The 13,653-nt window shown below is 38.0% G+C and overlaps 1 protein-coding gene across 2 annotated transcripts in view; it reads left to right on the top strand.

The window, feature by feature from the left end:
- Window positions 1-12,875, top strand: part of igsf10 (immunoglobulin superfamily, member 10) — a 31,455-nt gene extending 18,580 nt beyond the window's left edge. For both annotated transcript variants that reach the window (XM_057351711.1, XM_057351710.1), the window contains 2 exons: window positions 50-950; window positions 9,864-12,875. In XM_057351711.1, the coding sequence (XP_057207694.1) occupies window positions 50-950; window positions 9,864-11,775 (2,813 nt within the window). In that variant the 3' untranslated portion in view covers window positions 11,776-12,875. The remainder of the gene's footprint in view (window positions 1-49; window positions 951-9,863) is intronic.
- Window positions 12,876-13,653: the final 778 nt, after the last annotated feature.

Raw genomic sequence — 13,653 nt, 5'->3', positions numbered from 1 at the left:
AGAAGAATTGATAATTATATAGTCTCTTTTCTTTCCTTTATATCACCAGGTAAGATGTTGACAATCAGGAGCAAAATGGGTAAATTTGAAGTCTTGAAGAATGGAACATTGTCCATCCAAAGAACAAACATTAAAGACCATGGACAGTACATATGTTTGGCTGAGAATGAGCATGGCTCTGACAAGCTTGTGGTTACATTGTCAGTTCTGGAATATCCCACCCGTATACTGGAACCAAAGGTGAGGGAAGTTAAGGTTCTCGCTGGGAAAACTGTGGAAGTGGAATGCAAGACAGAGGGCAGACCAGTGCCAATTGTGTCATGGATTCTACCAAACCACACGGAAGTTAAGAGTCCAAACACTATGTATGGAAGAGTAGCAGTGAGCTCAAAGGGCACACTAACTATCCAAAATGTGTCAACTTTCGATTGTGGAAATTACAACTGTTTTGCAAGTAATATGGGCAGTACTGACACCGTCACTGTTCGTCTGCAAGTGGTGGCAGCACCCCCGCTAATACTGGAAGAGAAACGACAGCTGGTAAAAGCTGATGTTGGGCAGAATCTCTTTTTGCCCTGTTCCAGTCATGGTGACCCCCAGCCTAATACACATTGGGTTCTACATGATGGCACAATCATAAGGCCTCTTACATCCTCACACCCCAAGATATCTGTTTTTATAAACGGTACACTTCACCTGAGGAATGTAGCAATAACTGAAAGTGGAAATTATGAGTGTGTTGCAACCAGCAGCACAATATCAGAGCGGCGTGTGGTCACGCTGTCTGTGAAGAGGACAGAAACTGCACCTCAGATCATTCAAACATCATCACTAAAAACTGAACTGATATATGGTGGTCATCTTCAATTGAACTGCTCTGCAATTGGGAACCCAAAACCCCATATCATTTGGAGGCTCCCTTCCAAGGCTCTTGTGGACCACTCAGACAGGTAGGCTTATGAGTTATTTTGCAAATCATTTTTATTTTTCAAGGTTAGGTGTGTCATTCTGACGTTTTCATCTTCAAATGTCATGTTCAACAAATGGCAAAAGCTGCTTGGAAACATTAGTTATTTCATTAATTGCCACTAAGACACAGAAATTATATACAACTCAATAACAACACTACAGTAGCTAGTCAACCATAATGCTCTCTACCGCCACGTTGAGTGCCGCCGTTGGGGAAGGGCGGCAGTTAAAAAACATTTACATGTGAAACTAGTTCGCAAAATTTCCACCAGGAGGCGTAAAGGGAGAGTTTGCGCCTTTAGTACTTAACCACATGTACTGTGAAACAGTGAAATTCAATGTGATAAATTCATTATTACATGACAGGAGGCAACACATTAAAGATTAAAACAAGAGTTATTCATGTTTATAATATAACAAAAAAAAGCGATATAGGCAGAGAATTGAGCCAAATGCAGGACATAGTAAAGTAATCATTAAATCATTAGAACAAACGTGTTATGATCACAGAGTTTCATATAAGGATCCTTTTTTTTCTGCCAGTCTAAAGCGACTGCATATGCCTCATAGTTATAAGAACACACTATTATAATAAAAATATTATAATAGTGTCTTTTCTGTCTTTATACGAGCAAACTGTTGAACCGTTTGATTGTTTTTTGAAAGTTCCATAACCACAGTTTAATACGTCCCTATTCGCGGGTAAACGTTTATAAAAAAATGTGTCTTTATTTAAGGATAATCTCATTTCCACCACAGCGCAAACGCAATGAAGTTAAATGTATAATAACATTAAACAGTCTTCATTTAACATATCACCAAGTAAAACAAAACAGAATGCGGGCAGAACCTTTAATGTAATATTCGTTTTCAAAGTGTACAATTGTTTTTGATTTTAAGATCATTTACAAAGATTACCATGAGCGATTATTTTACACTAAAATATGCTACTTGTGCATCAGTGAAAACCATATACAGATCACATTGATCATATGCCTATGATGACCATAGCGGAGCGTAGCCTCCTCGTTGGCGTGTTCATCTTCTAAGCCGGTGTGGACCGATTGCCGGTTTGAGGCTCGCTCAGAGCGGGTGTAAGTCCTGTGACAAGTAGCTAAACCAGAAATGAATGATACAAAGTGACAACAGAAGGCCTACACACTGTCTTTCAGCTAATACGTGAAGGCGAATGTGACACAATATCACTATTTTTATAATTATAAATGAAAGCGGACCAGAGAAAGTAAACTACACAAGGCGAAAATGTAACAAATTATTATTAATGAGCTAGAACAGAGGCCTGTGTGAAGATGTGAATGAAAAACATTAAATTGCCAAAATATGCAGTTTATAGGCGGTTTCATCGTTATTAAATAAAAGTGTGATGAAATAGTGTATTGGCCTGCGTTTAAATGACAAGCATTGAAATGTTTTAATTCTCTCCATGTCAGTAGACTACAGGCTTTTAAAAACAGATTCCACTTCTCAGTTGACGGATGAGGACTGGGAGAGGTGTGAATGACTCTCTTTTTGAAAGAGCAGAGTTTAGAATTAATGTCTTACCTGCAGGGTGACAAATAAATGTAAGACGCTGTAACACTGATAAGAAACTTAACTCCAAACATAAACGAAACATCTTTGCCAAAATATGCTTTTTATAATTGTAATGCTCCTAATTTACGTAACATATTCAATTATTTTAATATTACATTTTACATATTAAAACACTGTAATGAGCTCTCGTTTAAATGACAAACAATTATGTTTTCATATCTTCTTTATCAATACAGCACTTTATAAAGTAAGTAAGGTAAAAATCCCGGTTTACATTTCAGTCTATTTTCAAATATGCAACTTCTCAATTGACACCTCTTTTGAGTTTTGGCTGAAGTGTTATAGGGTGATTTCTTCCTGCAGTAGGAGGTGGGGGTTGATGGAGCTTGTGTCAGCAGTAACAAAGAGCTGAATATTGAAAGGCATTTAAAGTGCAGGCTTCAGATAACTGGAAAGTATAACCTGGCAACATTCATTTCTAAAATCGCTGGCAAAATCAAACTTAAACAACATATTTCCGGTCATTAATTAAACCTGATATCTATTATAGCATACATATAGTTTCCTAGGCTTAAACTGCACTAGAAATCCACTTTTAAATGCTGCTTCATGTGAATTGCGAGAGCGCCGTCTCACATTGAGCCTTGCAAGTCATTCAAGAACTGAATTATGTCGGCACGTAGCAGTTTTAAAATGTATTACAAAAAAGATGTTTATCTTGTCAGAAGATGAGCTACAAAACAAATAGACCGTTTCTGATATTTTGGCTGACGATGCGAAAAATATTCACAAAGAAAGAAACCGGCTAAAGTCGCAAGTTTCTTGCCTCGCACCGACCTCATTTTGCTTGGTCGATTTAATATTATGATCAGTTTTAACTTTCTAATGGTAAAAAGGTAGTTTCTGAAACGAATGATAAGAAGCATGAGACGTCAAACAAAGAAAGTAAGAAACAACGTTTCTTCAATGTTTATGTAACCCGCGGTTCCGGTGGCTATCCAAAGATCTCATCACGTCCTGTTTAATGTCACAACATGCTTTCATTTGGTCAACAGTTTCATTTTTTATGTTTTGATATGTTTTGACCACGCTACAAAACAATTCGTGAATGGGGCTTGTCACTTGCTGCGGCTGCCACATTTAAAATAACTTTAAAAAGCCTGACATTATGAAAAGGCTACTGCAGAGACATTTCTTGATTTATGACAACATATGCCCAATGTATGTGAATGTAGCCTACCAATATGTATGTCAGGATGGGGATAGAGGAACGCCAGAACCCAAGCGCAGGCAGTAGGATGAACACAGGACTTCATTAAACAATAAAACACAAAACAAAACCCACGAGGGGGCAAACGACAATAACAGGGGAAATGATAACTAAACTCGACAGAACATAGACTAACTGAAACTGGACTAAAACTAAAACAACACTTGACAAGAACAATGACTTAACACTTACTAAGACTTGACTTGACTTGACTGAATAATCCACAGAGCAAGAATTGACGAAACGTCATGCACGGGATACAAGCTAAACAAACCAGCACAAGACAGCAAACACAAGGGCACTAAATAGGAAGACTAACAAAGGATAATTAACAAGGGACAGGTGTCGGGAATAAACATTAAAGGAAAGCTAAACGAGGAAACGAGAGGGGCATAGACGAGACTGGAGAGAGTGCATGCTATGTCAGAACCAACAAGACCATGCCTCTCTCCACACGAAACATGAGGCTCTGCCATGATCCTGCCACAAGACCAAGAAAGACATGACATGATGAGTCAGAATCATGACAATGTATGCGTGAGTGTTTATAACTTAATACTGGGTTAACATCGGAGAACCCCAGCTGTGTTTGCAGTGGTATTCCTATATTTCTCAATTTGCACAAAACACAGAGCGAATACAAACATTAAAGCTCTGCATGCAACCCAGCATTAAATGAAAACACTCCTTATACAGTATATTGAAAATGATTCAAATCGAATAAAGCATTGATTGAATGCATAGAGCAAATTTAAAATGTAAACCCTTGTTAAATGAAATGATGTATTTATGACTAGTATTAAATATAATTATTAGTGCCTGTGGATTTAAGTTCTTGTAACTTTGATATTGTAGACGGCATTTGTCTTTTACGCCTAAAGGTCTTAACTCTTGCCCATCTACTGAGTGAGACAATGAGTTTGACACGTCAACTCGCAGCTCGCGAGTGAAGATCTGTGAATAGACTGCCACTCAGCGGTAAACAAGAGTCAACACACATTAAAGAAGTACCGCCGCGGAGATGGCGACGGCGGAAGGCTCATTCTGGTTGAGTACCTATACTGTACATTACTGACAGAAGTAAAATACTGGATCAAAAAAACTTGAATTAACTTGAAAAAATACAAATTACTCGGATGCTTCTGCATTGACCTTAAACTAGATTTATTTTTACCTTATTGAATTTTATTGCATTTCAAGTGTTTTGTATTTATTGGTAGATACATAAAAAACCAATAGAAAATACATAAAACATAGCCAAACTCTAAATTCTTATAATCAGTTATGATCTGATTTTCTGAAAAGAAGATCATACGTTTCATAATGCATTGTTCTCCTGTAGTGGATAAGAAGAAATGTTGTGTGGTTTTATATAGTCAGCTTTTGTTTGATTTGTAATTGATGTTTTACAGTGTCAATGGCTCCTTAGTTGTTCGGTTTAAATGTCTTAATTTTGTCTGGAACAGAATATTAACAGACTTCTGATCATCTAGAGTGACAGAAACAATACATTTTGACCAACTGATTGTCCCGATTTTAACAATTCCTTTCACTCTTCCAACGGGCTGTGAAAACTGCTATGCCGAGATACATCTCAAACTGATTCTGATAATGTTAAAATACTCTTTAGATCTTACGGCAACGTAACAACTGACCTTACAACTGATAATCATATCATTATCGCTCATCTCAAAACATGCGAACCAATCAGCTGTGAGTCCATTTACATATAAATGACACAACTAATTCACAATTGCTGGTTTTCCCTTATACTCACATGAAATGTATTATTTTACATTCTTTTACTGTACTACACACGATATTTATTTCTTTACATTGCATTTTTTACATTCTTGTCTGTGATGCACAACATCTGGGAACACTTTCAGTTTCACTGTGTTGGGACATTTATTACACCAAAGATTCCTTCAAATAAACAGCTACAGTAAGACACAGACAAATCCATACATTTACAGGTGACCACACATATCTTTTAAAACTGCTGTTTTAAACTGTTATTTTTTTTCCCTAAAACAAGTTACACTTAGAATTCACCTAAATAATGTATCATACAGTAGGCATACATTTTAAAATGTGTTTAATGCTGTAATGCCTTTATTATTCCCTAATGCATCTGTGTTGTGTCAGTGCTATGAGGAAGGTAAAGTAAATGGGGAACAGTACAAAACCCTTTAAATGAATTAAATATGTGACCAAATATCAATTTCAAACTTCAATACAATCTTTCCTTCTTTCTTCTATGACAGGACTGTTTGATAGCCTTTTGGTGGGAGACATAAATCTTCACATCACACGTGTGCCATAATGAATTAATGAACATTTATCTCTTTATTAACTCGCACAGATAGTTTCACTTCATCATGTGCTTCACCCTCATTAATAAAGGTAAACTAAATGATAACTAATATAAGGCAGGATATTTTCATCCACTGTGGGGGCATACGCACACATATTATACACATACATCATTACATTACTGTAGTGTTTACCTTACTATAGGATACTACAGTAAATGCGTGTACTATATAGTTCTACTATACAGCAGAAACAGTATTATTCCGAGGCTGAAATACATTTTTGTGTTACTAATATTTGCTAAAAACTATTTCCTGAGAAACATACGGAACTCCCTCTATCCATGTTGAACGCGATTGGTTTTGTGAAGCCGACGTCACTCCTTCATGTGCAAGTGCACGTGAACTAATCTTAGCTTCAGGATCAAAGCTTGAGTTGACAAAGAAACTCTGTGAGCTACTTCATGGTACCAACAAAGCTTGATCACGTTGGTTTGGTTTTGTCAACCTAAAACTAATCCTGTATCCCTGAGTTTGTTCCGCTATATTCATTGTACAGACCCCTGGTAGTGTTCCAGAAAGCAGGGTTAACTTACCGTCAGCTAAACCCTGAACTCTGTGGTGATTATCCCAAACATTGCTTACTCGGGGTATGTTGGTTCAAGAATGCGTTTGAAGGGTAGGGTAAATCAACCTTCCAAAAGTTACCCAGAGTTAGGCAAGGCAAGTTTATTTTTATAGCACATTTCATACACAAGGGCAATTCAAAGTGCTTTACATAAAATGATTGACAAAGAGAAATAAGACGTATCTTTAAAATGCAAATGATTTAAGATCACACATACAACTTTAGATTTTAAGAAACAATAAAACAGCAATAAAATTGATTAAAAATGTGAGTGTATATATAAAAAGAAATTAGAAATAGAAGTGCAGTTGATGTAAACCAGTACAGTGCTCAGGTTGTATAAATGCACTCTAAACAGGTGTGTTTTTAATCTGGATTTAAAAGTAGCTACTGTTGGTGAACATCTGATGTCTTCTGTAAGCAGATTCCAGCTATGGGTGGCGTAACGGCGAAACGCTGACTCGCCTTGTTTTGAGTGAACCCTTGTTATCTCTAACTGACTTGATCCTAATGATCTGAGAAGTCTGTTTATATTCAATAAGCATATCTGAAATGTATTTAGGTCCTAGACCATTGAGTGGTTTATAGACAATTAATAATACTTTGAAGTTGATTCTAAAAGGAACTGGTAACCAGTGTAAGGACCTGAGGATTGGAGTGATATGTTCAGATTTTTTGGTTCTGGTCAGAATCCTGGCAGCAGCGTTCTGTATGAGCTGCAGCTGTCTGATGGTCTTTTTGGGAAGACTTGTAATGAGGCACTGGCGAGATCAATTCAAAACACTATTACTAAAACCTCTTTTTGGGATTCAAGAATAGAGACATTTGACAGCTCAGTGTCTATTACAATATACTGTACAACCTAAAAGAGTGCAGAAAGAGCAAAATGCAACAATGAGGTTTAGGAAGTTCAAAAACCAAAAAACAATATACAGTAAACTGGGAATGCAAAACAATACAGAATACAATTGCATAAATATATAAATAAACATGGCATCCTTTGCATTTGGTCCAATTTCGTTACAGGATACTGAAGCAATTTCTTGGTCTGTTGACAAAAGTTTTTTTATGTAAGTAGTAGACATATGCCCGGTTAACCGAAAATATATATCACGTGATTTATGCACAACTTTTGAGTGAAGTATGGTAAAATGCTGCTGCATCCGAAAGCCAGAGGGCGCTCTCGTGCAGAAACTCCAAATACGCACTGCAGAAGAAGACCATAACACACGTAGTAGTAGGAAATGCCTAAGGACGTGTTTTTATCACCGAGCCTCAAGCCTCCTCAGGTATTTTTATGATAATAAAGTATTTTTATAATGGTCATGTTTGACGGGTGTTGCTTTTTCAAATGCACGTTATGAGCGACTCAAACTCGCACTGCTTTTAGATCGAGCAGCATTTCCTACTGATCCCAGAGCCGTGCTTCACGGACAAGCTACTTGCATTATCGCAGCCAGCTCGGTTTCAGCAGGATTTTGGTGGTAACCGCGGATAACCGGGCACATGTCTAGTAAGTAGTCGTCTCTATGGTAGTGGAAAATGCAAAATTGAGAGTGTACACGTGCTTCAGTTTACTGGATACAGAATAGTGAAATGTCTCTCATATAAAGTGTGTACTGTAATTATACTGTATGTTTACTGTACGTAGTATAAATCCGTGTAGATGATTCTAGGATGAGCTCCAATCAATATTATCCTGAGATCTGATTGGTGTGTCATCAGTTTTGCCACTGAATGTATACTGATGGATTAATGTGTGCTATTTGAGTTTACATCTTGACACTTCAGTTCATTATATTGTGTGTTTGTGTTTTCTGAATGAGAACATGGTTAAACCTTTGCAAATTGAGGCTGTTTTTGTTCGACCTGATTTTGCCAAGTGGTTGATGTCCTCAGGACAACATATTTTGTTGACCTAAGGACAACATTTTTATAAATAAAACCTAAACCCACACCAAACCCCAAACCTAACCACAACTTACCCCTAAAATCAGAGGGAAATGATAAGTGAAAAACAATGGTCTAGAAGCACCTAATGCTGGTTGGAAGATTAAATTTAAAATAAACTGTAAACTTATTTCTGAAATCTGATTGGTTGATTTAAATGTTGTCCCAGGGTCAACATGATGTTGTCCTAAGGATATCAACCACTTGGCAAAAACAGGAGAGCCGCTGTGCACGTGTGGGGTTTGTACAAGTTGGTGTATTGTTCTGAGAATGTGTTTATAGTTTTTCATATTGTTTCATGAATTGTGTGTTACCAATCAGAGGAAAGGAAGCGACGTAATTTCCTCCTTTTGAAAAGTTGTATATATATATATATATATATATATATATATGTGTGTGTTTATATATTATATAGCATATTCTAAAAACTTTTAAAAATATAAAATGTATGTTTATTTGCAAATGCTTAAGTTATGCCAGTAAAACAGCGACATCTGCTGACGGACACGATGCTTCGTTTTCACGTGAACATGCCAGCTGAAGGTAATGAGGAAATTACATTGCTTCCTTTGCCAAGTGCATTCCAAACGTCTACATAATGGGACGCAAATGCCCTGTTCACTCCAAAGTCTAATTTCCAAGGGCTGTGCCCTTCGAAGGGAGTAGGGCATAAGAATGATGACTATATTTGGAATATTGCCTGTGACACCCTTAGTAAAATGTAATTTACACTTCAGAGCATCCACAAAATGTGCATTACATCTTGACTTAAAGCATGCGAGTAAAGCCTTAAATTATTTTCTGAATAGCCATTCATACAGCACTTCAATAAATGTTGCAAAAACAAGCCATGACATGTAGTGCTCTGTTTTTAATTTAAACAATCCCTCAGAATGTCATTTAGGCATGAAAAGTGGGCTTTGAGTTGTTTCTGGATATTTTAACAAACATCACAAAAAAGGGCACGATTTCAGGAATTGTTTCTCAACAGTTGAGTAAGTTTAGGCAGAATTTGCTTTTAGACATTGTAACAAATGTGAAAAAAATACATGAACATTTATAGTGATTTGCTGGTCTGTGAATAGCAGGTTTAAAAAAAACACATGACAGACATATTGAAAGTATTTACTGCAACAGTTGCCGTGCATTGTTAAAAAGTGTCATATTTTCATTTCAGAATGGGAAGCCGCATAAAGGTCCTGGAGAACGGCACTCTCGTCGTCGAATCAGTTAATGAGAAGGACTCCGGAGACTTCATCTGCTTTGCACGCAGCAAAGCGGGGGATGATGTAAAGCTCATGGGGGTTTCTGTGTCTATGAAGCCAGCTCGGATTGAACCAAACATCTTTGGTAAGAAACAAGTGCCTTACGGCCATGACCTAAAACTGGACTGCGTGGCAGCTGGTGTCCCCATCCCAGAGATATCTTGGGGGCTGCCCGATGGTACCTTGGTTAATAGTGCCGTGCAATCGGATGGAGCTGGAGAATTTCGGTCCAAGCGGTACACCGTGTTTAATAATGGTACACTGTACTTCAATAAAGTAGAAATTGGTGAGGAGGGCAATTATACCTGTTATGCAGAAAACAAACTTGGTAAGGACAAAATGCATGTTCACATTAATGTGTTAACTGCAGTCCCTCGCATTCAACCCCCAAACCGTACCTATGCCAAGGTGAGGCCAGGTGGAAACATCCGCTTTGACTGTAAGGCTACAGGGGAGCCCAAGCCAAAGGTCCTGTGGATGCTGCCATCCAAAGATATAATTGCTGCATCTAACGAGCGTTGCTTAGTGCACGCCAATGGGTCTCTTGATATACGCAATGTTAAACTGGCCGACGCTGGAGAGTATGTCTGCACGGCTCGTAACGCAGCAGGTGAGGAAAATCAAGTATATAAGCTGGACATTGATGGAAATCCACCCATCATCAATGGCTTCAAACAGAATAGAACTGTGGTGAAAGAAATAGCAGTCAAGCACTCTAGAAAACTAATAGACTGCAAGGTTGAGGGATATCCTCCCCCAAAGATCACATGGATCATGCCGGACAATATATTTCTCACAGCACCATACTACGGAAGCCGGATTAATGTTCACAGCAATGGTACACTAGAGATTCGTAACGTTCGGCCATCAGATAGAGCAGAGTTCATCTGTATGGCACAGAATGATGGAGGTGAGGCAGTCATGTTCCTTCAACTGGAGGTCACAGGTATGCTTGTGAGACCCATTTTTAAAAATCCTTTTAATGAGCGATTGGTGACTCGGGTGGGAAGAACCGCCGTGCTGAACTGTTCTGCTGATGGGCTACCCGCGCCAGAAATCACATGGATACTACCCAATAAAACTAGGCTCGGTGGAGAACGTGATAGCGGCTCAAGATATCACCTGGGTAAGGACGGCACTCTCACCATTCACTACTCCAGGAGAGAAGATGCAGGGAAATATCGTTGCTCTGCCAAAAACCAGGTGGGCTACATAGAGAAGCTGATCGTGTTTGAGGTGTTTCAAAAGCCTTACATTCTAACACGCCCTAGAGGGATGATTCGCTGTTTTTCTGGAGAGCATCTCTACCTGCATTGCCTGACAGATGGACGTAAAGCCAGCATTTCCTGGATCATGCCAGGTGGTTACGCTCTTTCCCGTCCGCAGGTGAGCGGACGCTACCATTTAATGGAAAATGGAACACTTGTTATACGAGGGACAACCGTTAATGATGGCGGCAACTATGTGTGCCAAGCGAAGAATGAAGCTGGTGTGGCACTTCTGACCGTGCCTGTTATAATCATGGCATTTGCACCCCGGATCATTACCGGACCTCCACCAGCTGTGAGAGGACTGACTGGAGTTCCTGTTTACCTTCCATGTGTTGCCAATGGAGTTCCAAAGCCAGATATCATCTGGGAGCTGCCAGATCACTCGGTTCTTACCACCACGGGAAATGGACCGCCTGTAAGCAGTCATCTGCTTCATCCACATGGGACACTTGTCATTCAAAATCCCACAAGAGCAGATTCTGGAAATTACAAGTGTTCTGCTGTAAACATTCTAGGCAGAGATACCAAAATTACAGACATGACAGTTATATAAGTAGAGTTCATGGGGCGATGACAGGATGTTCTTCTGGAAGGTCTCCCTGATAACACACAACATCTGGCAGATGTCTATTTGATGTCTGCATTTACATCTGGAAGACATCTGCAAAACATAGTTTGCTGATCTGCAATACGTCCCGGAGACGTCTGCTGTCATATGTCATATAGACATCTGTAAGATGTTTATGATTTCGAATGGATGTAAAACTGCTCTTTCGAAGATGTATTTTTACATCGCAGATATTTTCCAGCTCTTTAGCAGACATCTTACAGACGTACATGTGCTAGCTTGGTTTAATAGAGTGAGGCTATTTTGATCTGTCAAGTACAGAAGTCTGGATAATAATACTGTCCGAGAGGAAAACGAAATCCATTGAGGACTTGAGTCTTTGAAATGACTTTTAATGTCTTCAGTTTTTCCAACAAGTTTATTTTCACATTGAACTACTGTATTAAAAATGTATATATTTGAATATTGCATAAACAGCATCATAGCGAATCAGCATTCAACGTTTCACATGCTCTGTGCTCCTATGTAATGAGTGAATATTTTTGAATTTTTCTCAAATTAGAAAAGAGTAGAAGAAACTGTCCAGTTTCAACTGAACAATGTTTCATGTAATATATTTATAATATATATACTGACAAATGAATTCATAATTGTTAATTTACACAAATTTACTGATAATTAAGGTGAGTTGTGTTGTTCTGTTTATTTTATTTGTGTAAAGATTCTGCAATGTAAACCGTGATTTAAAGCAAAAAAAACAATATACTGATTTGATTTGTGTGTTTCGCTCAAGCTACTGTCCCACACATGTCTCTGAATAAATGCATATGACATGGATACTTTGAACTGCTTTCGTATTGAGGATTTTAAATGCAGTTATTTTTCTCAGCCATGATAGTCAACTAAAAATAATGCATTTTTTGGATTAGTAGGTTTATTAAGCTTTTTGTGTGCTCTCCACAATATTGTGGATTCGGTATCATTTCAAGTGTAAAACACACATTGTTTCCATTTTATGTGGATTTCACACAGACGTAATTACTTTTATGCTGTTCATGCTGTATATTCTATCCCATAACCTCAACCTTTCTACATAATAAAAAAACATTATTCAGTTTGATTCATTAGCTGTTTTCTTCATGGGAACTAAATAATGTTCTCGCAAGGTGCAAAATGAAGGCTCTTGGTGTTTTGGGGGAAGAATTTGGTCCCATCCAGTCATGAGGCCAAACGTTGCTTGACACTAAAACAAGGCTCTGCTGGTTTTACTTTCGCAACATTCCTTGCCTACCAACATTTCAACCTTTGCTTGGATCGACACTTTACACCACACCATCTCAGTCCTTTCTGGAATTTCACAATGCCGTTTTAGAATTCACACCTCTGTTCTTCACACACAAGGGACAAATTCATCTTTTTCCTGTCCATCCACCCGAGTGAACTTCTTAGAATGGCCTACATAGAGATGATACACCTGAATTCAATGTCTGAGATAGATCTACATAAATCTGCTTGGATCTATCACACAGCATGAAACAACAAAGGTTTGAGCAGTATAAGATCTTTAAACCATATAAAGATTCTCTAGTGCCACATCAAAATGAAATGATAAGAAAACAGAAGCAGGAGCAATGTATACTGCCATAAAATGAAACTTGCCTGATTAGAGGTTATTGTGGTTTCGACAAAGGCTTTTCTGACATACATTTCATTTTATGTTAATTTTACATTAAATCATTTGCAACTATTGCGTGAGAAAGCATAGCAGGTCTACTCAACTCAACTTTATTTATATAGCGCTTTTTACGATTTTAATTGTAACAAAGCAGCTGTACATGAGACATATTGACTATAAGCAAAACA

This window comes from Triplophysa rosa, linkage group LG14 (genome assembly GCF_024868665.1).
Source record: "Triplophysa rosa linkage group LG14, Trosa_1v2, whole genome shotgun sequence".
Lineage (NCBI taxonomy): Eukaryota > Metazoa > Chordata > Actinopteri > Cypriniformes > Nemacheilidae > Triplophysa > Triplophysa rosa.
Note: the sequence above shows the minus strand (reverse complement) of the source record. Positions and strands in the feature narration are given on the sequence as shown.